At 35.1% G+C, this 26,673-nt stretch overlaps 1 protein-coding gene across 1 annotated transcript; it reads left to right on the top strand.

Annotated features, from left to right (window-relative positions):
* The first annotated feature begins 550 nt into the window (after nucleotides 1–550).
* LOC144979018 (eukaryotic translation initiation factor 4 gamma 2-like) lies at nucleotides 551–26,410 on the top strand. The gene is made up of 24 exons (XM_078925634.1): nucleotides 551–637; nucleotides 2,029–2,153; nucleotides 2,591–2,734; nucleotides 3,133–3,235; nucleotides 4,292–4,402; nucleotides 5,035–5,101; nucleotides 5,621–5,713; nucleotides 6,215–6,384; nucleotides 8,556–8,666; nucleotides 8,998–9,066; nucleotides 9,800–9,908; nucleotides 10,399–10,500; nucleotides 10,867–11,232; nucleotides 11,739–11,977; nucleotides 12,576–12,749; nucleotides 13,132–13,233; nucleotides 16,763–16,898; nucleotides 17,726–17,832; nucleotides 18,382–18,640; nucleotides 19,310–19,514; nucleotides 20,297–20,408; nucleotides 21,224–21,320; nucleotides 22,113–22,234; nucleotides 23,046–26,410. The coding sequence occupies exons 1-24, from the start codon at nucleotides 551–553 to the stop codon at nucleotides 23,115–23,117; spliced, it is 3,282 nt and encodes a 1,093-aa protein (XP_078781760.1). The 3' UTR covers nucleotides 23,118–26,410.
* The last annotated feature ends 263 nt before the right edge of the window (nucleotides 26,411–26,673 follow it).

The following is a 26,673-nucleotide window of genomic DNA, read 5'->3' as shown; positions in this document are numbered from 1 at the left end:
ATGGTGATGATGTTATTTCGAGATGTCGTACATTTAAAAGTCCTAAACTTAACGGAAAAGCAAGGTGCTAAGAAATGTGTGGGTAAAAATGACAAAGGACTGGAAAGGAATGTCGCTCTCTATGTTGGACACGTCTGACAGAGTGCGGGGATGAACAATTCTAATATTTAAGGCCAGATTTTATGTAGTTATGAATCTTTTTTAAAAGGCATTTCCCTTATTTCATAAACAATAAAGTAAACTCGGGGAAAATGTTTTTTCCCAACTAGGTAGTAAGAGTAAGAGTTCATGTCGCGACTAAAGACGACTAACCGAATGTTCGACATCCGCAGTTTGTTGACCTCCAACAGCTGGTATGACGAATGATGACTAACGCCACGGCGACGGAATGATAACGGGATAAATTTTTTTTTTTTACCCTGACATGGTGCACCTTGCTTTAACAACCCCTTCCCATAAAATACACAGAAAGCTACAAATGAAATGTTTGATTTAGGAATTTGTATCAGGTTAGATTTTAATGTCAAATTGCATAACACGTGAAATAAAGATGAAGAGGAATTTGACGCGATCAGCTGTTTCTTCTGTCGGTATCTCTCCAGTCACGAACGCTCGTAGATTTACCAAAAGGGATTGGGTAGGTGGGGGGGGGGGTGTTTACTACAGTATTTAATTTGACAACGCCTGCAGTTATTAGCGTGAGATCAGTTTTGGTTCTGTCCAAGCAACCACAGAGTAATGTTTCAATATTGTGAGAAATGTTAAGTGACCCTATTTTTGAAGCATCAATCCCATTGAAATGTAGGTCATTACGTTGTGATATTTTTAGAAACATGTATCATGTTTATTTATAATTTAAAGCGAATTAGTATTATTTTTTAAATTCATATGTATCATAGTATTTATTTTTAAAATTAGAATTTTTTTGTATAAATTTTAAGAATATTAAACTTCTTTTAGAAATAATAAAAAAGCGGCCACAGCCCACTCGTTTGTCGTCGGCGGATTACGTAGATTCTAATGCTATGAATTTTCCCATAATTCGTCATAGCTTGAGCATTGTGGGCTGTAGATTCAGGATATTTTAGAGTGGTTTTGTAGCGTAATGGTGTATCTTTCTTGTTGACGAGTGTCGGCAGGTTATTTTAAAATTATTTAAAACAGTTATACAGAAACCACAGCCATTCATCGGTAAGAATATTTCACATTTAATTATTACATCGATAATGTCTCGTTATAATGGGTGTGTTTTTCGTTTGATCTGTGATTGTCTTGCCGTCCAGCTATGAAATGTCCGTCACTAGGCAAGGCTTTCTTTTCCTTTGTTATGTCATTGTTTCCATAATCAAGTTTAATGTTTTCTTCCTCACAAATCTGAACATTATGTAATTATTTATTATATATGAGACACAATTGACAATGTCGCTTAGTTGTTTTTCATTATCGAGCATGATGAGAGTTGAAATTCATTCATCGAGATTCAGTCAATTTCAATTTTCGAAGAATAGGTAGAAAATTTTGGCAAGTGAGTGAGGAGGATGTTAGATAGTTAGAGTAGGGCGAGGACTTTTTGTATTGTAATTTGATGTATGTTGGACTAAGGTACGATTGTTATCTTTGTTACGCTAGCGTCAGAAAAGTGAAAAAGTTTATTTCAAGTTGAGAAATTGATTATAAATCAACATTCATCCAGCAACATTGATAATTTGATTTTGATCCGGCGGCAGTGGCAGTGTGAGTGGAAAACTGAATCTCCTTGCCTTAGCCTTAAGTCTGTATTACTGTATTTGTGAGTTCTAAGCTGAAGAAACACAGCAGCAGGCGAATAGTATAGTTGATCCACTTAGATAAAAAACATTGGAGAGTAGGTTTCTTTTTTTTTTAAATGCCTCAAAAGTCAAACGAAACCTCCATAACTATTTTGTGTTCATTACACTTTACACTTCACACTGAGACCTTTGAATTTGAACTTTGTGAAATATATTTTATTTTTATGATTTAAATTGTGTTCTTATTTCAGGTGGGTAAAACATCAGAAGCGTTTTTAAAAACCTTTTTTTAGTAATCACGAGTTCTCAAAACTGGTCAAAGATTAGCAGCATACTGGACTCACAGTTATCCAAGGGTGGTGTTTCTCCACACTTAGGAGGAAGGTCAGTTGAGTTTAAAATTTTTTTTTTCTCCTTTTTAAAATTTAGAAGACTGATAACTTAATAATTTCTAATTCTAGCAAATTATATATATTTTGTTTTGATTAGTTGAAACAATATGCTATTTTTGTCTGTAAAAATATTCCACTATTCTCGATTAGGGTTTGATTAGTCATTACCAACTTTCTTACCTACTTGCAACAGCATTGTGCACATTTTGGGCACGTTATAAAGTAGCTGTTTGAAGAACCAACAATCACACATTAAGAAAAACATCTGAAATTAGTTAACGGCTTTATGCTCTCATGCTTGTCTGAGATCGGACAATACAATTAAAATAAACTTCACAATTTCTGGTAATAATTTAAAAGATATAATCTGAGTAGATGAAGTTATGATCAATCGATTAAAAATTTTTTTCTTGTTTTCATATTTTAAAGGGACGAGAGACCACCCACTCTCAACTCAGGATCGGGCGTGTCAACGCCCGCTACAACCAGCAATCGATGGGTTCCTCCCAGTATTCCCAGAGGTGCACTCACTGCCAAGGACAAAAATGACCAAATATTTAGACGGGTTAGAGGGTAAGGAAATCCATTTACAGTTTTTTTTTTATTTATTTGCCTGACATGACAGTTTCAGTAATTAGATTCTCATTAGCCTATGTCCAGAATTGGTCATGTGACCGATTTTAAATATGCAACATCAATTTTGAAGTATTTTAAAATGACATTTCTTATAAATAAGAGTTGATGTCTTGCATTTTGTGATGATGCAAGAGTTTGTTTTTTTGCCTCTTGAAATTCAATTTTATTTAAGAAATGTTTTTCTTGAGTACCCTCTATTGTAAGTCTGCTCGCAGATGAACCCCTTTATTTCCATTAATTGAAAGAATATGTTGATTTACTTGAAAGTTGATCTTTAATCATTTTAACTTTGTGTCTTAATATTTTTTTTCATTATCTGTTCTTCTTACCAACAGAATTCTCAACAAGCTTACTCCTGAAAAGTTTGATAAGCTGAGCCTAGAACTTTTAAATGTAGGCATAGAAACACACCTTATCCTTAAAGGGATTATTCTTTTGGTGAGTATGAATACAGTCTAAACTGTTTAAAATGGAACTTAATTAGCCCTCTGAAATGATATATGTTCCCACCTGAAACCCACTATTTTCCGATTGAAAAATTCCAGAAATTCTTAGACATATGTTGTACCATCAACACACATTCACTATCATATATACAGCCATTACATCATCGTCGTCACTGTCACCCTTGTCGCAACATATCATTACCACCAGAACTACGACCAACCACATCATCATATCACCACTGTCTATTGCTATTGTCTGTTTCATGCTTCAGAAATCGGGATAAACTCCGGCTCCATGGGCCTGGTGGCTCGAAAGGACTACTTACTTTACTTTGATCATGGATGAAATAGGCCATTATTTAGCTTTGGATAATTAGAAAATCAGAAGTTGGTTAATAGAAATTCCTGTTGCGGCAGATAATTTAATAACTTAACTTTTTTAACAAAATCAAATTCAGGACAAATTTATATCCCGCATCCCAGAAATTATTGAAGCAAAATCCTTACTCAAATGTCAACGGCCATTTTAGGTCGGTTTTGAAATCCAAATGGTGGTTACTACCGGAAATGCAACTGTTTCAGGTCACAAAGTCCGACAGTAAATAACAAAGGCAAATAGGAGTACATTTTTCAGCCTTTAAATTTGTACAACTTTTCTCCCCCTAATCTGATTAAAAAATTTTGGCACCATTAGAATCATGTTGAAAAGCGCTATATAATGATAGAGGTTTTATTGAGCTCAATCCAATTAGCAATTTTTACCAAGGTACCTACTTTCAATATGAATAGGCGATATTATTTAATGTGAATGCCCATCGTCATCGTTCCCCGTCCTCCTAAAGGGATGATGATAATGGTTATGGTGGTAGTGAAATTATATGTGTTGATAGTGGTGATGAAAGTGGGCGTGATGATGATGATTTGGTAATTTCATTTATCTTTGCTTCAAATTTTAAGAAAACAATATCATATTTCAAAACTTCATTAAAGATACTTCTCATTTATTATTATTAAGAGTTCAAAGGTATTCATCATTTTTAATCAACAGATTTTTGAAAAGGCTTTAGAAGAACCCAAATATAGTTCATTGTATGCTCAACTGTGCCACAGATTATGTGAGGACTCTCCCAACTTTGATTCTCCCAACAGTGGAGTTTCCGTAAGTGACTTTAAATATTTTATGTTGTTGTATAAAATCAAATAACATCCAGTTTGTTAAAAACTTGTTTTCAGCACCTCAACTTATTTTTCTTATTTGGGTGAAAACTTGTCTTACTAAAGATTTAAATTTAGAGAAATTAAATTTGAAAAAAAACAAAAAACAAATGAAAATGAATGAATGAAAGATCTAGTATGTTGACTCCCTTTAGAGCTGATTATCACCAAAGGCAATTTTTAAAGTAATTTGATTGAAGATCTCAGCTCTGTCTTTTTCCAAAATTTTTTTTTCTTTCAAATTCTTAACTCAAGATTTCTAGGAACCAAAAGTCAAAACAGTTGCTTACATTTGTCTTTTCTGAAAGAGATGTTAAAATTCAAACCGAGCTCTTTGAAATACAGAACCACAGATTTATCTACTAATTTTGAAATTTGTATTTTTTAAAATAAAATTTATATTAGTTGCTTTCAGGTTACCAGTAAATAGTCCCTTGTAAAATTTAGCTTTACAATATCCTCACTGCAAGATTGTTTAAAAAAAAAATATATATTTGATAAACACGTCTGTAGTTATTCAATTCATGCAACAGAAAGTCAACATCAAATTTTCTTTTTCTCTGTATCCTCATCCAGACTTTCCGCCGACTGTTGTTGAATAAGTGCCAGGATGAGTTTGAAAATCGGTCACATGCAACGGAAGGCAAGTCTTATTTAATAAATCTTTTAATATAAACTGTTTTTTTGTTTTTTTTTCTCTCCGGTGAAAGATCTTTTTCTTTTACTACAGACCAATTCTTTTTTTTTTGTTCTCTGTAATTTATATCCCTGTGCTTCTGTAATACTGTCTCCAAAGGCAATTGTCATTCAAGCATGTCTACAAATGTTCATAACCTGAATATTTTTTAGATGCCAGCACAAAGTCAATATGTAGAATCTTCTTAAGACAATTACAATACAAAACAAATTTAACCCTTTTATTTTGTTTGATTTAAGAACTTCTTTTCTTTAAAGGCTAAATCTGCTCATATTTAATATTTATTACTCAATTCCTCAGAGCAAGGATCTGATTCCCTACTTTTTTGTGGATTCAGGAACAAATGCCCTTTTTATCGTTTTCTACTGGATTCAGGAACAAATGCCCTTTTTATCGTTTTCTAATCTTTCATGTTCATTTATGCTCATAATGATCTGAAAAACGATTTCTCTTTCCATTTGACAGTGTTTGACAAGAAAGATGGGGCACTCACAGTGGAGGAACAGGAACAGTATCACATTGTCAAGAAGAAAATGCTTGGGAATCTCAAGTTCATTGGTATGTATTGAGTACTCTTAATTTTGGGGTGATTAAAAAATATATTTGTTACATTTTATATTCAAAAATTTTATTTGAGTTCTTAAAAGGATGGGTATGGAAACTTGTGTGGCGATCATCACCACACTTGTACTTAATAAATCATTAATCCTGTTTTTATATATAAACAAGGTAATTTTAAGTGACACGAATTTCATCTTTTTATAATAGTGAGTAGCTAAGGATATTAGAAACCAACTATAGTGAACTGAGAAACAGTTACATTTAAGCAAGGGCAGATATTATTGTGATTACAATAAAAATGCGACTGGGGCCACTAGTTTAGGTGACACTATTTTATATTTCTGAATGTTTGATAGAAATTGTGCCATTGTTATTATTAATATTACTGTTGCCAGCTTGATAATTATATCTTAGTTGAGGCTCTATATGTATTTTCAGTCAGATAGTATTAAACAAATCATATTCTATAATGTCTTGTTTTTTGTTTTTTTTTTTCAGGTGAGCTTGGCAAACTCAACATGCTTCATGAGGGAATTCTACATAAGTGTATCAAACAGCTGTTGGAAAAGAAGAAGAACGCGCAGATTAAAGATATGTCCGAGGACCTGGAATGTTTATGTCAGATAATGCGTACCATAGGCCCGCGTATAGACACACCTAAAGCGCGGGTATGTTTATCTGTAGTATTTATTCACCTTTTGCCTGCAATGCTTTCAAACTTATTCTGCTTTCTATATAATTTGTCTCAAACCAGTATTATATCTGGTTGAGGCGACAAATCAAAGCCGACAGAAGTGATAAGACATGGAACGAGATAAAAAAAAGTTAGCTCGGGATAGAGAAGGATGAAAACTGTTTGTCTGTGGCCTATACCCTGACCCAGGGTGAAAAAGGCAATGATGATGAGCCAGATGCTGACATGTGAATTTTACTTTGAAATGATCAGAAATATTAAATTTGAGCTTTTCCTACATATAGAATCTATATTCATCTTCCTCAGCTTATAAACTTCCCAAGTCTCTTACTGTCAACCAGTGCTTATGGTTTTCCGCAGATCTGTGGAACTCCATGATTTTGGTTTTAACATACCTGTCGAATCTTACAAATTTTTCGTAATTTTACGAATTTTAGACAAATTTCATGGCCAAATACGAAATTTTATGGAAAATTACGAATTTTTAATTCTCAGTAATACTTTAATAATAATAATAATAATGATAAGAACTACTACTACTACTACTACTACTACTACTACTACTACTACTACTACTACTACTACTACTACTATAATAATAATAATGTTAATAATATTGTGGTTGTTCGTACACAATTTCAGAAATTATGAATTTCCTTGTCAAATTACTAAAAAATGACATAAAAATGACTCAATTTGAAGCTTTCAATTTGGCAGGTCTGTGTTAAAAGGAGGAATTTCCTCCTTTAAAAAATATTTCCCGATATAATCAATGCACTGACAGTGAGAATATGGTGAAACAAACAAGTGCAGTTTTCCCCACTCCCTACTTATGCTTGTTGGCATGCACTTGTAGGGCAGCACTTTTTTCCTACTCTCTAATAATGCTAGAACGAGTCCATGTCATCTTTGAATAACAACAAAAAGGTTATGAATACACAGACTCCACATGATGTGTCTTCTTCAGTTTTGAATGGCTTGTATTTGGAAAAGGTCCCATGGCCCATCACTGTAAATGTTCAGTTACAGTAGTCCAATTAAAACAGGGAAGAGTCACAGAATCTTTGGACCAGAGTGCATTCAAAACTGTATTGAAAGTTTCCAAGCATTCAACGTCTGTAATGTCCGGTGACAGGACATTCCGGTTATTTATTATTCCTGGGATAATATCATCTCTCTCGTTCTAAAAATTAGGGTTAATGTTTTAGAAATTAGGCTTAAAGGGGGGGAGTGACACGAAAGGGTCATTTTTTTTATTTGATGAAATATCCTAAACTTCTATTCACAGTCATAATGTACCTGTTTGGGAAGGATGATTGCATTTAATTTTTTTCGAAAAAAGTTGCCCGTTGCTATGGAAACAGCGCCATATTGGAAAATAAACAACAGATCTTAAAAAGTCAAAGGCTTTTTTGTTTATCAACCGATTGTCATAATATTTTGGTCACAGGTAGAAAAAAGGAAAATAAAGAGTCTCTAGAAGCCCGATTTTTAATTTAAGAAACTTTAAAAATTAAGTTCAAATTTATTACTTGATTATTCCCCTTGAAAAAAGTTACATAATTTCAAATTACTCATAAAATTATCATTTTTTTCAAAAATCCGGCTCTTAGAGGACCTGTGTATTTGTATGACATTCATTTGTAGAAAGTTTGAAGAATATTGGTTTAAAACTGAGGGAGGAGATAGGTTTTTAGTGACGAAAATTGCAGTTTTGAGAAAAACGCATTTAAAAGTCAAAGTAAACGCGTTAAGGGAAAAACTCTCCTCTTGCTCTCTGATTGGATTGTGTCCACATGATATTAATAAGATCAAAGTGATTGGTTGTTGAAGATAGAGGAGAATGTTTAATTTTCATTGATATGTTTTTGCCTTTACTTATTTATAAAGACTATTTGATATTCTTTCATGAAATCAGTCCACTGAAACTAAAAATGGGCAGGATTTAACCATACTATGGGTCACAAAATAAGTTACTTTGGGTCGAAAAAAACTGATGATGTCGCTCCCCCCTTGAAGGCAATCCTTTCAAATGTACCTCTATTTTCATCTTTGTCACCATCAGCACTGATCAAGTATTCCCTTGCTTTTATTTATCTCGAAGGGTAATATATAATTTTATTTCCACCTCTTATTCTCATCTAGGCATGGATGGACCAGTACTTTGAGCGAATTAACCAATTTGCTTTCAATAGCGATCTCCCATCGCGCATTCGATTCATGCTCCAAGATGTTATAGAACTCCGAGATAATGGGGTAGGTTTTGTGTTTTCAAAAAAAATATATATACAATGAACTCTTGACATTGTGAACTAAAATATTGTTTGATCCTCTTCTATCTTTTCAATTGTTACTGGTTAAAGTTGACAACTGAAAGATGAACAACAAAATGTTTTATTTCTCTTGTATCTCATCCATCTAATGATATTTACTGATCTTTAACATACTTAACTTTTCCTTGTCGCTCATGGAAATGATTGCTCTTCTCAAAATGATGCAAAATTTGGTATTTGAATTGTCTTTAAAAGTCTGTAATCAATTCAATACTTCTATCATTTTATATAGTTCTCATTTTTGTCATTTACAGTGGCAACCAAGGAAAATCGGCTCTGAAAATGGACCCAAGACTATTTCTCAGATTCGTGGAGAAAATTATGTAAGCTCCTTTAATTTAATTTTGATTATTTTACCTTTACCTGACTTTTTGTTGAATTTCAGTCTTTGGAATATCAGTATCACTTGTTCTGCTGATTTGTAGAAGTATATGATATATTGTATTTATGTTTTATTTGTTGATTTATTACATGGTAGGAATGAAACATGTAGATAGACCATTTTAATATATTTTATTTTTTCTATGAGATGATTTATATTTGTTTCTTCTCAATGATATATGTTTGCATATCTGCTTGTGCCAAATTGTAAGCTAAAGTAGTAAAAAAAAAAAAGTAGTCCCTCAGAGCCATAAGACCAATGAATCCAGAGTTTATCCTGGTTTCTGTAGTGTGAGATGGACAGTCGCAATTGCTTGCTACCCTTCAGATCAGATAGGATGCTAGTCAAAAATGACCGAACCGAGTATTAGGACCTAGCAGATTTTTTCATATTAATTTGAGTCAGAGGATAAGCCTGAAATAAAAAAAGTTTTGCAAGTTTCTTGTCTGTAAGAAATAGTTTTATAATTTTTAGATTTGCCAGTAATCCTGTGCTCGATGATAAAGATTTTGCACTGGCTGTTCAGAACAATGTTGATCTCTAACCCCTTTAAAACAAAATATAATAGATTGTTATTATTATTATTATTATTATTATTATTATTATTATTATTATTATTATTATTATTATTATTATTATTATTAATATTATTATTTTTATGACTTATCCATCAGGGTCGGAATGGACCCAGTCAGTCTGGTATGATGAATATGAATAACATCCCTGGCACAGGTTGGAAAGGAGGGATGGGTGACTTATTCAGTATGCCAGTAGGATCTATCAGTAAGTATCAACATTTGAACTTCATGATTAAATAATGCCGTTTAGGACAGTCAAGTATTTTATTATTTCAGACTTATGATCAATTTGACATTGGTTTCCATATATCATCACACATAAAAATTTAATTGCTTAATGAAGTGTTCTCTTTTGTGATTATAGATAGTATGCGCTTGGCCAATAAGCTCGCAACATTGCCATCCGGAAATATAACATACCAGCACACAAAACTCTATGTAACCATGAACTTTTATAGTCTGGATAATACAGTTAAGTGAGAATTACTCATAAACGTGGATGGCAAAAAACAGTAACAAAGACCCGATTGATATCAACTTCATTCTATCTATAAGCAGTGATGAGCTATTAAAAATTTTATTTCTTTGTAGCAATTATTTTTCCAAATTTTACTCATAACTGTCAAGTAAAAGATTATCATTGTATTCATTTAGATGTATAGGCCATTAATTATTTTGCACCTTTTGTCCACCAGGCAATGCTATCGGTGTCGGCCCAGGCGTTATTCAGATGGATGGATTTTCTGGAATGCATAACAACATGGGTGGCCGCAATCGATTCTTCCAGCCCAATCAAGGTGAGGAGAAATTAAATGGACTCATTGCCATTTTAGTTTTTCATTTTGGTCTGGATCTGACTTATACAAATTGATTTGGAACATGCAGAATTTTGTTTGAGGCCAAATTTGGACATGATTGGATTTTCTTTTGCATTCAGAATTTTAAAGTATTGTTTATAGAGGAAATTGGTAGGAATAATGAATTTATTCATAAGTATGTTCTTAACCATAACCACTTTATATCAGTTAAGTTTTATAACATATTCATATAAATGGGGGGAGGGGGGGGGGGGATTGTATTTTATTTGGAACAGATAATTTTTTCTTGAATTTTGCTCTTTTGATATTTTTTGCCATTGTCTCTCTCTCTCTCTGTTATACCAGGCTACCAGAACAACTATAACAAGGGGCGTAAACCACAGCAACAGCAACAACAGCAGTCTATGGAGAATGGGTCCAGCCCTAACAGCCAGAGACGAAATAACTTTAACAACCAAGGAGGTTATAACAATCAGGGGGGTTACAACAATCAGCAAGATGATGGTGGTGGGGGCAGTGGCCGTGGTAGTGGTGGTGGTGGTGGTTACTATAACAATCAAGGAAAACCTGGAAACTACCATCAGTATCAAAACAACTACCAGAACAATAGGGACCGTGATGGTGGTGGTGGTGGTGGTGGCGGTGGTGGGGGAAACTACTTCAATCAACAGCAGTACCACAACCAGCAGCAGCAACAGAATAATAAACAAGGTTGGTGATTTATTTTGGGCATTTAGATTTTCTTGTCTTCTGATTGTATTCACTCGTCGAATATTTTAAAGATATTTGTTTAGAGTTACAGTACCCAAGAGTGTACATTGTTGTTGTTTTCCATACCATATAATGGGAAGTAATAATTTCTTGCTACTCATTATTGAATGGATTACTTTCTTTCAATATTTGCTTAGATCCAGCTACCTTATCATTGATTGGTAATTATAAAACTAAATCAAAACTAAAGTGGATATGGACAAGGTCCATGTTGCTCTCTGAAGACCCTCTGAGCACCTTTGAGTGGAAGTGTGCCCTTTATAAATGCTTCATTATTATTATCTCATATCAAAATGATAATTTGATTGTTACTTCAGCCCTTGTAACATTGAATCATAAGTTATTTGATGACATGTCTGCAGCCCACCAATCATTCCCACCCTATCCTCTTCCACCCCCACTCACTAACTATATGTTAACAATATGCCAATGCTGTTGTTTTCCAGCAGGGGGCCAGGCAAGGGACCTGCCACCTCGATTCCAGCGTCTTGCCCAGCAACAACAAGGACACCCAGGCACTGGTCCTCCAGGTGTTGGCGGAGGTAGTAATGGAGGCCCATCATCCTCTACATCTACAGGATCTATGATGGTGACCAATTCAGCACCACTGGGTGCACCTGGACAACCACCTCCATCTGCCTCACCTCCCATTGTCAACATTGGGCCTGTCACCAATGGAATCAAGGTATTTTTTTGTGTCCTATTTTCAATAGTCAATCAGTCTCATTTACAACTTTTAAAATCTAAAATCCAGCATCTCTACATCAACCTGTTTTGTATTTTTTTTTAAAGAGTTTGTTCTGTTTAATTTAAACGGTAAATAGTATTATTTAAGTATACTGAAAAATATTGTATTGGAAAAAATACTTGGACTTTGGTCCCAGCATTTTAACAAACTCATAAATTTGTATTTTTTTTTGGAGGTAGTGGAAATCGTCCAATGCTGTTTCTGTTTAGTCAAAAAAACAAACAAACCTTGAGCTTTTATCATAGCCCAATATCCACTAAATGTGCTCAAGAGTGCTTTACAAATGGACCCTGACCAACAGCAACACGTAACTTGTAGAATGAGACATGACGCCTGTCAGGCGATATTACAATTTTTTCCGGACAAAGACAACACTGTTAGCGTACTAATTTTACACTTGAGTACGGTGAGAGAATGTGAGCAAAGGGCCTTTTCCAAGGACTCAACTATGCGAGTGTCATTCCACTAGACCACATAGTCCCAGCTCGTTGTATGGTGTAACCCTATATGTGTCATGTTCTCACCTTCTTTGCAGGAGGATGTGAGCTTGAGGCCAATGAAGAGCTTTACAGTGTTCAAGCCTAACACTCCATCTATGCTTCCCCGGTCAGCACAGGCACAAAATCCTGTACCCAGAGAATCTGGATTTACAGCCAAAAAGAGTACGGACATCTCCGAAATAGTCAACCCGTTATTGGAGAAACAACAGGTAACAATTTATTTTGATGTCCTTTAAAATAGCTTGTTTTCTGCCCAAACCTTTGTCACATTCAACCGATTTTTATATGCCTTTTCTTATTTTATAAAATAATTTTTCTTTATCTTTTTCATTTTTTTTGGGTCTTTTTTTTTGTAATCATATCGCAAAAAGGTATACTTTTCAGGTTGTTTGTTATTTTTTGTTTATTTCTTTATCATTGAAGTGTTAATGTAATTTTTAAATACTAGTCACGATAAACTGTAAACCGCCCCGATCTTATGTCTTATGTTATTTATTGTTCTAGTTTCTAATTCTGTAGCCAATGGAGACATCCTTATTTACTGTTTACTTATCCGTTTGCTTAAACTTATCCCCGATACAGCAACAGCAACAACAGCAACAGCAGCAGCCAGAGTCTAAGAAACAAGGGAAAGAGGAGAAAAAGTCGCCACAGAAGGAGAAACTGACAAAGGACAAGATGATTGACAAAGTTGTAAGTATTTGGGACAACATTAAGTTTGTAAGTAGGACTTTAGCTTGAATATAGGACTTTATTTAATGAGCTTTTCATTTGCATGCAGGACTTTGTTTAATGAGCTTTGATTAAACGTAGTCCTTCGAGCCATTATACCCATTCAGTTTACCGGAGTTTACCCCAGTTCTTATAGCGTGAAATGGACAGTAGAATTGCTTGCTACCCTTTTGATTGGACGCTAGTCTATTGCAAGTTACTTTCCACCAGATCTAACAGGCCCATCGACCCAATCACTGCTGGGTGATTCAGAAAAAGATATTGACTTCACCTGGGATTGATCTCAATTCCTTTGTATGTGAAGCGAGTGCTCTACGAACTGAGCTATGGGGACCCCCTTTGATTAAATGTGATGTACTCCAGTGATGCCAAAACTCCGGTTTCACCGGATAAAACTCCGGTCTGGAGCAAAAAATTCCGGGCTCCGGGCAACTTCCGTCAAATTCCGGTGAGGTCAATTTGTTCCAAGGATACCCCCCCCCCCCCCCTTCCCAACCACCACATCATCATTATTGCCACTAGTATTACAACCATCATCACTACCACTACTACTGCAACCACCACCACATCATCATCACTACCAATACTACAACCACCACCATCACTTCATCATCAGTACCACAACTACTACTGCAACCACCCCCAGCACATCATCATTACTACCACTACCACAACTACCATCACCATTACAACTACCACCACTACATCATCATCACTACCACTACTACTACAACCACCACCACCACATCATCATCACTACTGCTACTACTACAAACATGACACCACATTATCACTACCATTCTTACTACACCACCACCGCCACATCGTGACCACTACTACTACTACAACCACCACCACCACATCATCACTACCACCACTACTACAACCACCACAACCACATCGTCATCACTACTACTACTGCCTGGGTGGGGATCCTGACCTCCCATAGTGGGCAGGGAGGTACATACTGTGTCTTCTATCCCCTTATATCTGTTTTCGAACATGCTTTCTGTCTTTGTCTTGGAATGCAATTACTTGGTTTTGTCCTGACCCTGGCCGGAGTTCCTTGGCTGGGAGGGAAACAGTCGAATGTATAGTTATAGTTTTGGGAGATGATATTTTTTCTTTTGTAAATCATCTCTCTGTTATGCATTGTATTATGTTTAGTTTACATATTATATTATATGATTTATAAACATTTGAGTGTATTCCTCTTAGTTGGGACCTGTGCTTGTGTCTGGATGAGACTTTTAGGTGATCTCAAACTAAGTACTTTGATAGAGTGCTTTTGGAATCTACATCTGTTCCCTATTTGAACCAATTCCCCTTTGTCTTTTCTTTTGTGCTTTAATTGTAATTCTAGAACTTTTTACTATCCCATTTTTCCTTTTGTGTTGCAAGCGCCGTAAAACCCTTAAAAACAAAACTACTACTACTGCAACCACCACCACCACCACATCATCATCATCGCTGCAACTACCACTACAACTACCACTACCACATCATCATCACTTCCACTTCACACTATCACAACCTCACCACCACTACATCGTCATTACCACTCTACTACAACCACCACCACCACATCACACCACACTATCACACCCCCCCCCCCCCACTACCCCACAGTCATATACCACTACTACTACAACCACCACCACCACATCATCATTACCACTACTATACAACCACCCCACCCACACCAATCATCATACCACTACTATTACAACCACCACCCACCACATCATCACTACCACTACTACTCAACCACCACTCCCACATCATCATGACTACTACTACAACCACCACTACCACATCATCATCACTACCACAACTACCTACACACCAACCATCACCACCAACATCATCACTACCACCACTACTACTTACAACCACCACCACCACCACATCATCATTACCACTACTACTACAACCACCACCACCACATCATCATTACTACTACTACTACTACAACCACCACCACCACATCATCATTACCACTACTACTACAATCACCACCACCACATCATTACCACTACTACTACAACACCACACCACATCATCTTTACACTCTATACTACTACAACCACCACCACATCATCATCACTACCTATACTACTACAACCACCACTACCACATCATCATCACTACCACTACTACTACAACCACCACTACCACATCATCATCACTACTATACACTACACTACACACCACACATCATCACTACAATACAACACACCACACATCATCACTACCACCACTACTACACCACCAAATCATCATCACTACCACTACTACTACAACCACACACTAACACATCGATCATCACTACCACTACTATCTACTACTACTACTACTACTACTACTACTACTACACTACTACTACTACTACTACTACTACTACTACTATACTACTACTACTACTACTGACTAAACTACTACTACTAACTACTACTACTACTACTACTACTACTACACTACTACTACACTACTACAACACCATACCACATCATCATCATCACTACCTCTACAACCACCAGCACCACATCATCGTCACGACCACTACTACAACAATAAAACCACCACATCATCACTACCACTGCAACCACCACCACCACCACATCATCATTACCACTACTACTACTACAACCATCACCACCACCACATTATCATCACTGCCACAACTACTGCTACAACCATCACCACACCATCATCATCACTACCACTACTACTACAACCACCACTACCACATCATCACTACCGTTTGTACTATAACCACCATCTCCACTACATCAACATCACTACAACCACTACCACATCATTATCATTACGACCACAACTACTACAACCACTATACCACCACCACATCACCACTACAACTACTACTTCAACCACCACCACCACCATATCATCACTACCACTACTACTACAACCATCACTACCACTACTACTACTACAACAACCACTATCACATCTTCATCATCACTCCCACTAACACCACATCATCCTCACTACCACCAGTACTACAATCTCTACCATTAGGTTTTGGCGCTTTACTTCATTTAAAATAAGGAAACTTTGGGATTGTATTTGGCAATGTGTTTATGTATCATAATATAATTCTAATCAGTTATCTATTTGGAACTATACAATATGTAAACACAATGCCAAATACCATCCCAATTCCTTTTACTTGTGTGCGGAAATTCCTCTTTCGGCATTGAAATTCCTACGAGTGGTGTCTGAAACTCCTGTGAGCCAAATTTAAAGTTGGCGTCTCTGGTACTCTGTACGAGTATGATTTTGTAAATAAGGTCCTTTCATTTTTCACCAACTGCCGCTTCGGGGCCAAGAGTGTAGAGTGTCTTGCGTACCTTCTTTAAATTGTAAGAAATAAAAGAATTTAAAAAATTGGTTTTCATGTATAGTTTGATTATTGGTCGAGATATGAAGACTGAAAGAGATAATCATTCTGCTTATATATTTTCAGACCAACCTTTTGGCTGAATGCTACGTGAGTCGCAACATCAACGACACTGTGATGGACATACGCAACATGCGCATTCCAAAACAGATGATACCGGACATGATCTCTCACATTATGGTCCACAGCTTGGAGAAAAATGGTGTGTATTGTATGGCCCGTCTTTGTTATCTGGACTTGTAAATAATTGTATTTGTATATATGCATACCTGCCAACCCTTACGCTTTTGGTGGAATCATTCCTATTTTCACTCTTCCATTTTGTACTATTCCGCCATTGTCTCAAAAATTCCGATTTACAAATGTGATGATAATGCTAAGAATTTAAAAAAAAAAAGGGGGTGTGAAATTCCTATTTTTGTCTCAAATTCCTATTTTCAGGCATCCTGATTCCACTTTTGGAGTATGAAAGGTTGGTAGGTTTGTATATGTCTTGATATCAGAGCATTTTAGATTGACAGTTGAATTTATTGAATGCAATTTTATTGATTTTTTTTCATATGTTTTGGTTTGAATAAATTCATGTGTATTAAAAGAAATTCATTATCATGTCTCGAGTATGACCCTGATGTTGGTTGGTCACTTGTTTTGACACAATGCTCATTTCTAACCTGTTGGAAACCAAATATTTCTGATGTGATGACTAGCAGCAGACTTGCCCACAACTAGTATGAAAAATTCATAGAATTATGAAACTTTGGCTCCATTTCATAACTTCATTAGCAGCTCTAAGTTATTAAAACTTAATAAAAATGAAAGTTGATGCTAAATTATATTAATTTAAGGATTTTGAAGTGCTTTTTAAAAATAATTCTTATGAGTGTAAATTGTTGGTTTTTATCCCCAGAAAATTATGAATTAAAATTTTGTTCAGGTAGGCAGATCTGTAACAGGGTCGTACTCGATGCTGGTAGTTAGAAAATATGATGGATATACTTGATATTACTGTTTGTATAAAAACTTTAAAAGCTTCCCTATATATTTATGGTATCTCAGATGCAGAGCAAGAGCTTTCAATGAAACTTATAGATGACTTGAGGACTGACAAGATAATTTCGACAGATCAATTCGTGGAGGTTTGTGGTCATTGGTTTTTATATTTATTATTCAGTGAGTTGCTTGTTTTTGAAATGTAGATTTTTTTTTTTTTAAGAACTGGATTCTTATATAAATGATCAATTGATGAGCTTAGTGAAATACATTCATATATTATTATTTATTTTTTTTTTTTTTGCGGGATGTATGGGTGGGAATTCCATGTTATCACTATATTGATAAGCTATAAATAACTAGATTAAACTTAGAAACAAAAAGTCTTGTCTTTTTTATTATTATTCTTTTTTTACTTGATTGCCTTATTAGCTGAAAGAAACTATATATTTACCTTTTGAAAATTTAAATGGATTACCTATAATGGGGATTCATGGCTTGTTAATTAATTTTTGAAATGATATTTAATTTCCCCCCCCCCCCCCCCCCAAAGGATCGTTCACTTACAAACCCCATTCTTCACTAAAGATAATTAAATAAAATCTAGACTTGGTTCCTTTTTGGTTTTCCTTTTTTCTGCATTGTCTGTTTCATTCCCCTTCTCTTTTTTATCACATTTTAATTCTTTTCCTCAGGGTTTCAAACGAGTTTGCAAGCAGATTGGCGATTTAGAGACGGACATTCCCTTGGTGAAGTCGCATGTGGCCAGGTTTGGGGCCATGGCCACCACCCTGGGTCTGGTGTCCCTGAACGGCCTGGCCGATCCGTTTGTTGGAGGCGTGCAGTACCCGCTGTTCTTACTCTGTTTGCAACACATGCACAAGATTAAGGACAAGGAGTGGTTGGTGGATGCCTTCAACAAGAGCAAACTGGATTTGCTCACAATGTTGCCTGGTAGGTGATATGGTGTCAGAAAACTTAACTCACTCATTCCTAACACCGACTATATCCGTAGTTTACCTGGGTTACTTTTATCCCATGCCTATTTATTACATTTTTCTGAGACAAATTATAGGCGTAGTATCAAAGCTTATGTTTTTAGTTTGTGCATGTTAATGGTAGTTGAATAAAATTATCTATGTTCATGCTCATTTTTAATACATTTTTTCCAATTTTGAAAAGTTGCAAAAATCTCTTTCCTTTATTTTTACTGGGTAGGGCAGAGAGGTCACTTGCGGTTATGTGATCTTGTGGTATGACACGTGTTCAGATCGGAAAGTCCTGGGTTCAAGTCCCACTCTGAGCAATGCATAGTTGAGTCCTTGGAAAAGTTTTTTTTTACTAACATTTTCTGACCGTACTCGGGTTTAAAACCTGGCCATTCACAGCATTTTCTCTGTCAGAGAAAAAAAAAATGTAATATCGCCATACAAGCATCATGTCTTGTCTTACATTTTATTTATTGATGTTGGGTTGGGATCCTGTGTAAAGTGCTTTGAGCATGATTTGTGGATATTGTTCTCTATAAAAGAAAGTTTTTTTAAATAGATAGAATTTAAGGGTTATTTGTGAAATTAACATGGAAATGTTGGCTGAATGTACTTGATTTAATTCCTACAACAGAACACGACCAACGCAAGGAGCGCATGCTGGAGATTCTGGAGGATCGTGGCCTCAGCTTCATGTTCCCTCTGTTGAGAATCCAGTCCGAGCTCGTGAGGCAAATCGCTGCTGAACCAACGGCTGCTGCTGTTTTCAAGTGGGTTAAAGAAAAGGTGGACACTCCTTTGCAAACGGATCCGAGATTTGTCAACATCTTGGTCACATGGTAAGTAGTAGGTATAAATCATAGCCATTCACATCCATGTTTGCTGGGTCTCATAAGTAATACTTACTACTTAATCCTCTTCGGGCCTTGAGGCACATAGGGCATCCGCCAGACATCTAATTTTTTTTTTTTGCGATTGGCTGCTTTTGCGGTGGCTGTATTCCAGGACAGGCCTGCTTCCTTTAATTCTTTCTCCATGGTCCTTTGCCAGGTTTCTTTGGGTCTTCCCCGCTTTCTCTTCCCATCTGCTGTCCAGTAGAGGGCTGTCTTGGGAAGTGACCCTTTTTCCATTCTGGCACATGACCCATCCAACACCATCTTCTTCTTTTTATTTGGCTTTCAATGCTAGTCTCATAAGTAATGATTGGTTTTAATTTTATATTGTTTTTTTTTTTACAAAGGTTTTTGTAACAGAAAATGGCATGTGGGACATACCGATTTTTTATTGACAATAATAACATTGCAAGTTTTTGTACAGGAAGACAAGTCAAACACGATTTAGCATAAGAGTGGACTTCATGGCATTTGTCATTTGTCTTATTTCTTCTTCTTCTTCTTCTTCTTCTTCTTCTTCTTCTTCTTCTTCTTCTTCTTCTTCTTCTTCTTCTTCTTCTTCTTCTTCTTCTTCTTCTTCTTCTTCTTCTTTTTAATATGATTGTTATTTTTATTAGTGTTGTTGTCATTATTATCAGCATCATCATTTTTATCATCATTATATTATTATTATTATTATTATTATTATTATTATTATTATTATTAATTATTATGTGGTTGTTTTACAGCATTCTGAAGTACATCACCCAGGAGAGCACATTGAAAGATGGTGCTGACACCACCGTGACCCCAGATAAAGCAGCCATGGACAAGGAGAAGGAGCTCTTAGACAAGCTCAAGGTATGCACAGAAGTCTCTTACAGCTGTTAAGGCCCATAGCATTGCTGTGTCTTCTATCCCCCTGTATCTGTTTTCCAACATGTTTTTTTGTCTTCGTCTTGGAACGAGATTACTTAGTTTTGTCCCGACGCTGGAAGGGAAACAGTCGAATGTATAGTTATATTTAATCATCTCTCTGTTATGTACTGATATTTTTTAATTTTTAACATATGATTTGTAAACATTTGAGTGTCTACTTCTTGGTGGGATTTTGTGTTAGTGTTTGAGTGAGACATTTAGGTGATCTCAAACTAAGTACACTGATAGTGTGCTCTTGGAATCTACATCTGTTCCCTATTTGAACCATTCCCCTTTTTATATTCCTTTTTCCTAAAGTCCTTTTACTTGTACATCTAGAATATTTTTACTTTCGAATTTTCTTCCTTTTTACTGGCGCTGAAATTACCTAAATGTGTTGCATGTGCCATAAAACCCTTAAAAACAAAAACATTTCCATAGAAATAGCTATCTGACTTTTAAGAATTACACCACATCAAATTTACAGCATTGAAGGATATTAATTTGTGTATACAGATAAACTTGAACTATTACAAAATGGCAATACAATTAAAAAAAAATAATAGAAATTCGGATTTTTTCTTCACAAAAAGACACCATTTCAATTTGTTGCTTGTGTCATAAATCTAGCACTATAGTCATTTTTATTTTCTCATCGTCTTTCTCTTTACCATTACTGAAATGACCTTTTAGTAATTTTGAAAAAAAAATAATTGTGGATTTGATGATAATAATGAATTGAATCGTCCTGTTTTCAGGGAGTCCTTCAAATGTTCCTACATGACCATACAGACCTACAGATGGCAGCACTGTATGCTATACAGGTCTTCTGCTTCTCCAATGAATTTCCCAAAGGTAAAGGGGTTGACTTACCACGACTTGCATTTCTAATGGTCGATTATCTTTTCTGTAAAATGGCTGCCGTATATATATATATATATATATATGAAGCTTCATCAAATCAGCAGGTTACAGATTTAGTATTTCTTTATCACAAACTGCTTTGTGTTGATCAAATGGTTTGGTACAAAGATAATACAGTTGTTGAAATGGAAAGATGTATCCAGAATGCATTATTTTATATCAAATGTTAAGAATATCCTATATCAGCACACCTAAGTTCCATTTTCTACTTTTGCTTCTTTTGTACCGTTATATCGACCGATTCAATCATGATTGTGAACATTTTAAATTTTGTGTAATTTTCAATGTCTTTTTTTTTCTCTTTTTTTTGTGTGTGTTCACCTTGACATAATACAAGGTAGAAATGAAAGTGAGGTTCAAGGGTGAATTGCTGATTATATATATATATATATATATATATATATATATATATAATGTGTGTACAGTGGAATTCTGATATAGCCAACACTGCCTGACCAATGAGACCAATGGTTGACATTAAGCAAAGTTGAATTTATCCATTATCAATGGTACAAGTACAAGCTTAGATAAAGAACATAGGTTTTGGGACCAACAAGAGGTGTTGAGATAAATGAACAGAAGTTGACTCGAAGACTGTTGATTTTATGTGGATTCCAGTGCACATTTTAAATTTATGAGGCCATTTTTTTTTCTTTTCAAAATTATCAATCCTCTTCTTGAATGATTTTTTTTTTTTTTTTTAAATTCTTATTTCTCCCTCAGGAATGTTCTTGCGATTCTTTGTCAATCTGTACAACATGGAGGTGATTGACGAGGAGGTCTACCTTCAATGGAAGGAGGAAGTCAATGACCAGTATCCAGGGAAGGGCAAGGCCTTGTTCCAGGTACGGTTTTATATATTGATCTTTTATATTCAAGTAGTATGAATTGAGACTTGGAAAAAGATTGGTTGAAAGGTAGATGACATCCTTCGGTTGGACCTGGGGTGAGGTTCTGAAGCTGGCAGAAGACAGAATTCACTGGCATGCCTTACTGTCGATCATATGTGATATGTGTTTATGAAACACCTAAGAGTAAGTAAGTAAGTATGAATTGAGAGTATTAAGATTATTCCCCACCATAATATGTGTTTGGTCCTATAGAGACAAAAGGCCCATGGAACCTGGTTGGGATCTTTTGGGTGGGCATGGGGGTCACTTATCGCAAGTGCTGTAAAACCCTCCAAAAGCAAACAAAATTAGCTCATGGAATCCGATGTTTGTCCCGATTGTAGCGAGTTAAATAGTTTTAAAAATCTTGTTACCCTTCGGGATAGGACTTGTAGTACTTTGTGTTACATTTAACAGTTACCAGAAAAGCTCAACCAACACAGATTTGAAACGAGCATGTCTGTGAGTTTAGAGTTTGCTGTGGAGCTATCAGCTTCCCTTAAAAATTTGTGTTGATTTGAATTTAAACTTTTTGTCCAAGTCGAATTCTAAATAAATGATGGGTAATTTTGTTGAATCTGTTTTGACAAAGAGGGAGGGAATGCTACTTCAAATGTCAACTTTGATTATCCTTGGCCTGAGTTTGTTGTGCAATTTTGAATAATAAAGTCTCTTAACCTTTGAATCTCAGATAATTTTTTAAAAGAATATTTTTGGCACGAGTATTTCAGATGAGATAACCATATATTTATTTTCATTTGTCAAGGTGAATCAATGGCTAAACTGGCTGGAGCAAGCTGAGGATGATTCAGAAGACGACACCGACGATGAGGAATAATTTTAAAAATCCCAACTACACTTGTGCAGTTTTGAATAATTTCATTCATTATTTTAGTGGAAGTGGCAGAACTGAGATTTCTTAATTCGGAAGAGTTTGGATCATTCTATTTGTTCAGACACAACGCATTTCCTTAGTTACACGCCATCGTTTTGAACTGTTTATCATATTAACACAATTACAATTACAACTACCAACAAGAGAGGAAGTACTGTTCTAATGCCGCTATATTGTTCACAACGCACTACAAACTGACCTTGGAACAACTTGAGAAGAAGGCAAATAATGTGATAATGATTATGCGGTACAAGAATTGCAATACAATTTGCTTTTTAAAAAAACAAAAAAAACCATTCTGTACCATTTTAGTTTTGAATTCAAAGGGAATGATTTATAAGTGACATCGGATGCATGAAAGTTTTAAAAAGTAACAAGAGAGTTTATATTGATGTATTATTTATGTATATTTGTATTTGCCTTAACTTCTGTACCTATTTTTTTATTTTCTAACCTTTCTCTTATATAAACTTTCTCTTTATGAATGAAAATAAGAAAAGAAAATTACGAGTTCTGTTTTCATTTCAAGCGGTTTTTGTTTTTTTCTGTTGCCTTCTGTGCAACCAATTCTCTATTTTTCTTTACTTGGCTACTCAATCGCTTTTTGACTGGCAGCAAAAGTCTTAATATGCCTCAGACTGTGGTGCTTTTTTTTTTTGTTTTTTTTTGGTGAGAGTTTAACTGTTCGGCAGCAGACTAGGTGAAAGAAATGGGCAATTAGTTTAAAATTTTAATTACTCTGTGATATTTATAAGCGCTTGACAATTGATTGTCTGTGGGTTATTAGTCCCTCAAGAATAACCCGAAAAAATTGGATTAGTCTTGTATGTTGTTTTAATTTATTTGACTGATAGAAAAAAGGTTTTTAAAAAAAAAAAAAAAGTAACATCCGTCACTGCCAGGCTTCAAGCTGCACCGCACCTCCCATCTTTTGCCATCTTTTGTCGGCTGGCATGTGATAAGTGCCTCCATCCATCTTTGCATTTGCTTGTATTATACTATCGCTCTTATCGTAGTTGATTATTAGTACTACCATTATTATTGCCAGCATTTGTCATCTTGTAGACACATTCATACACATTTATGGTTTTTAAAAAATGAATGACGTGATTTGTTCATCTCGCAGACCTGCTTAGAGTCATAGGAAGAAAACGTGAAATCAGACATCTTGATCCAATTTGTTACTGATTGCATTATAATTTGTTTTCATTTTTTTTTTTTTTTGGATTTATCATATGAAAGTATAATTCTTTTTCCCCCCTTCACCCCTCTTAATAGTTGCCAGTATTTGCCTTATCAAGAATTTTCTGCCTAAAATGAAGTTTTAAGTTAAAAAAAAAAAGTTTGGAGTTTCAAAAAAGAACAAAATACAAAACGCGGAATGTTTCAGGCTCAAAACCGTTCTTCAGCCAACAACAAAAAAAAAACAATGAAAATATCAATACATTACTAAAATACAAAAAAAAACCAAAAAGAAATAGTCATCTAAACAGGTCTGCCTCTATGGTTTGAGTCATCAAAGGCACTTGTTTGTCCACCACAATTATCACCATTATGCTTTGTAATAAGACCATTTTCAGTCGACCACCCGAGTGTTTTTTATGCATGCATGTAAATTTATGTTATGAATATTAAACTTCTGGAGTAAAAAAGAAAAAGAAAAGAAGATACAATGACATTTGGTACATCCTGTCTTGGCTTTATTTTATATTGCAGTCTTCTTTTAAGACTCGTACATCGTTTTTATATTTTTTTTGTGAAATGTGTGGAAAGAATTTTGACAGAGGATTCAATAGAAAGGATTCCATTAGTTGGCTAATAATGGAGCAGAGTTTGTTTGTATTGACAATTTACATTTGTTTTGCCGCTAATGTAGTGGTGGAAAGTCTTAATAAATTGGGTTTGCATCTGGATGTTTTGAGACAAAAACTTGGAGAAGGTACAGTATAGTCTTGACTCTGGTTCCGTATTTGGCTGTTTCCTTTTGTCTTTGCCAGTTTAACTGTTTGCTCATTTCGCTATTTTCAGTTATCATCATTATTATTATTATAGCATAGTTGTGTAACAATATTATCATTGCCTTTCATTTCGACTGAGATGAAGTTCTATCTAGTTAAACTTTTTACAGGTTATTTCTGCATTTTGAAACTTATGTATTTTGATTCTTCCTTATTGTGGTTCGTTAATTTATTTTGATTTTTATTTAATTTTTTTTTTTTTTTTTCCAACTGACATTGATCTTTCATTCACGACCATGCATTTGCTTATTATTAATGTTGGTCCCTGCTGTGTTGTCCAGAAATTATTAAATGCGTTGCTGTTGAATTGAATTTATCACGGATTAGATTATATCGTGGAATGGAAACTGTGACACAATTACACTTCCATTCATTATTTATTGTGCTCTCATCGTCTGTCAGTCTGAATCGTCACATAGAACTCTTTTTTATTCCTTACTTTAAAAGTTTAATTCTTCTTCCACTTATACTGAAAGATTTATTATTCATCTTGGATTATTTTTATTATTCACTTCCTTATCCTCCAGCAAAGCTATGTATCTCTCTCTCTCTCTCTTTCTCTCTCTCTCTCTCTCTCTCTCTCTCTCTCTGTCTGTCTCTCTCTATCTCTCTCTCTCTCCTCTTTCAACGCCCCTCCCCCCCCCCCCTCTCTCTCTCTCTTTCTCTCTCGTCTTGTCCTCCCTCTTTCCTACTCCGTCTTCCCCCCACTCCTGTTCCTCTCTCCTTTTATATTTACAGTTCTTCTATTAGATGTCTTATAGTTCTATTTTCAGTCTATTTTCAATTCAATCACATTTTTAACATTATTACTACGGTATTATATAATTCACTTCTATTACTGTTTATACATTTTTCTCCTCCTTGTGCGTAATTAATTTATCATCTTCAATCATCGTTGTAACTCTTGGTGTGCAAGATTTTAAAGTAAAAAAAGAGTAAAGAAAAGAATAAATCGTACATTATGATGATTTTATCGTTGTTTTTTTTGTTTTGTTTTTGTTTTTAATGTTAGTGGTTTTTGTTCGTTGATTTATTTTTTTAAAATTTGATTTTATCCCTGAGATTCCCTTCTTCTTGCGATAATGGACATTTTAAGTTATTTGATCCTTTCCAGTGAAAATGTGCCGTGTAGAGAGATGTTGTAATGGTTATGGATCTTTTACATGTATTTTGATGGAAGTGGACTTTTGAATAAATATAATATACATATACAACTAACAACGCATTGCTTTCGTCTTCTATTGATGTTATGTTAAGTTCTTACTTGTGTAAGACTTGATAGTGTACTGTATCCCATTTTGTGGTGTCTGGTATCTGTGGCATTGTCACAATCACAATGTGGAACTTCTTTTTTTTTTCTTTTCTCTTTTCTTTTTTTTTTTTAACCTCAGGAATGAGAGAATCCAATGTTTGTCGTCGCTTTGCCAGTTTAGGTTTATCTCCCAACTTATACATACGACAATAAACATAGGCATAGGGAT

This window comes from Berghia stephanieae, chromosome 8 (assembly GCF_034508935.2).
Source record: "Berghia stephanieae isolate SIO BIC M18660-M18661 chromosome 8, UCSD_Bste_1.3, whole genome shotgun sequence".
NCBI lineage: Eukaryota > Metazoa > Mollusca > Gastropoda > Nudibranchia > Aeolidiidae > Berghia > Berghia stephanieae.
Note: the sequence above shows the minus strand (reverse complement) of the source record. Positions and strands in the feature narration are given on the sequence as shown.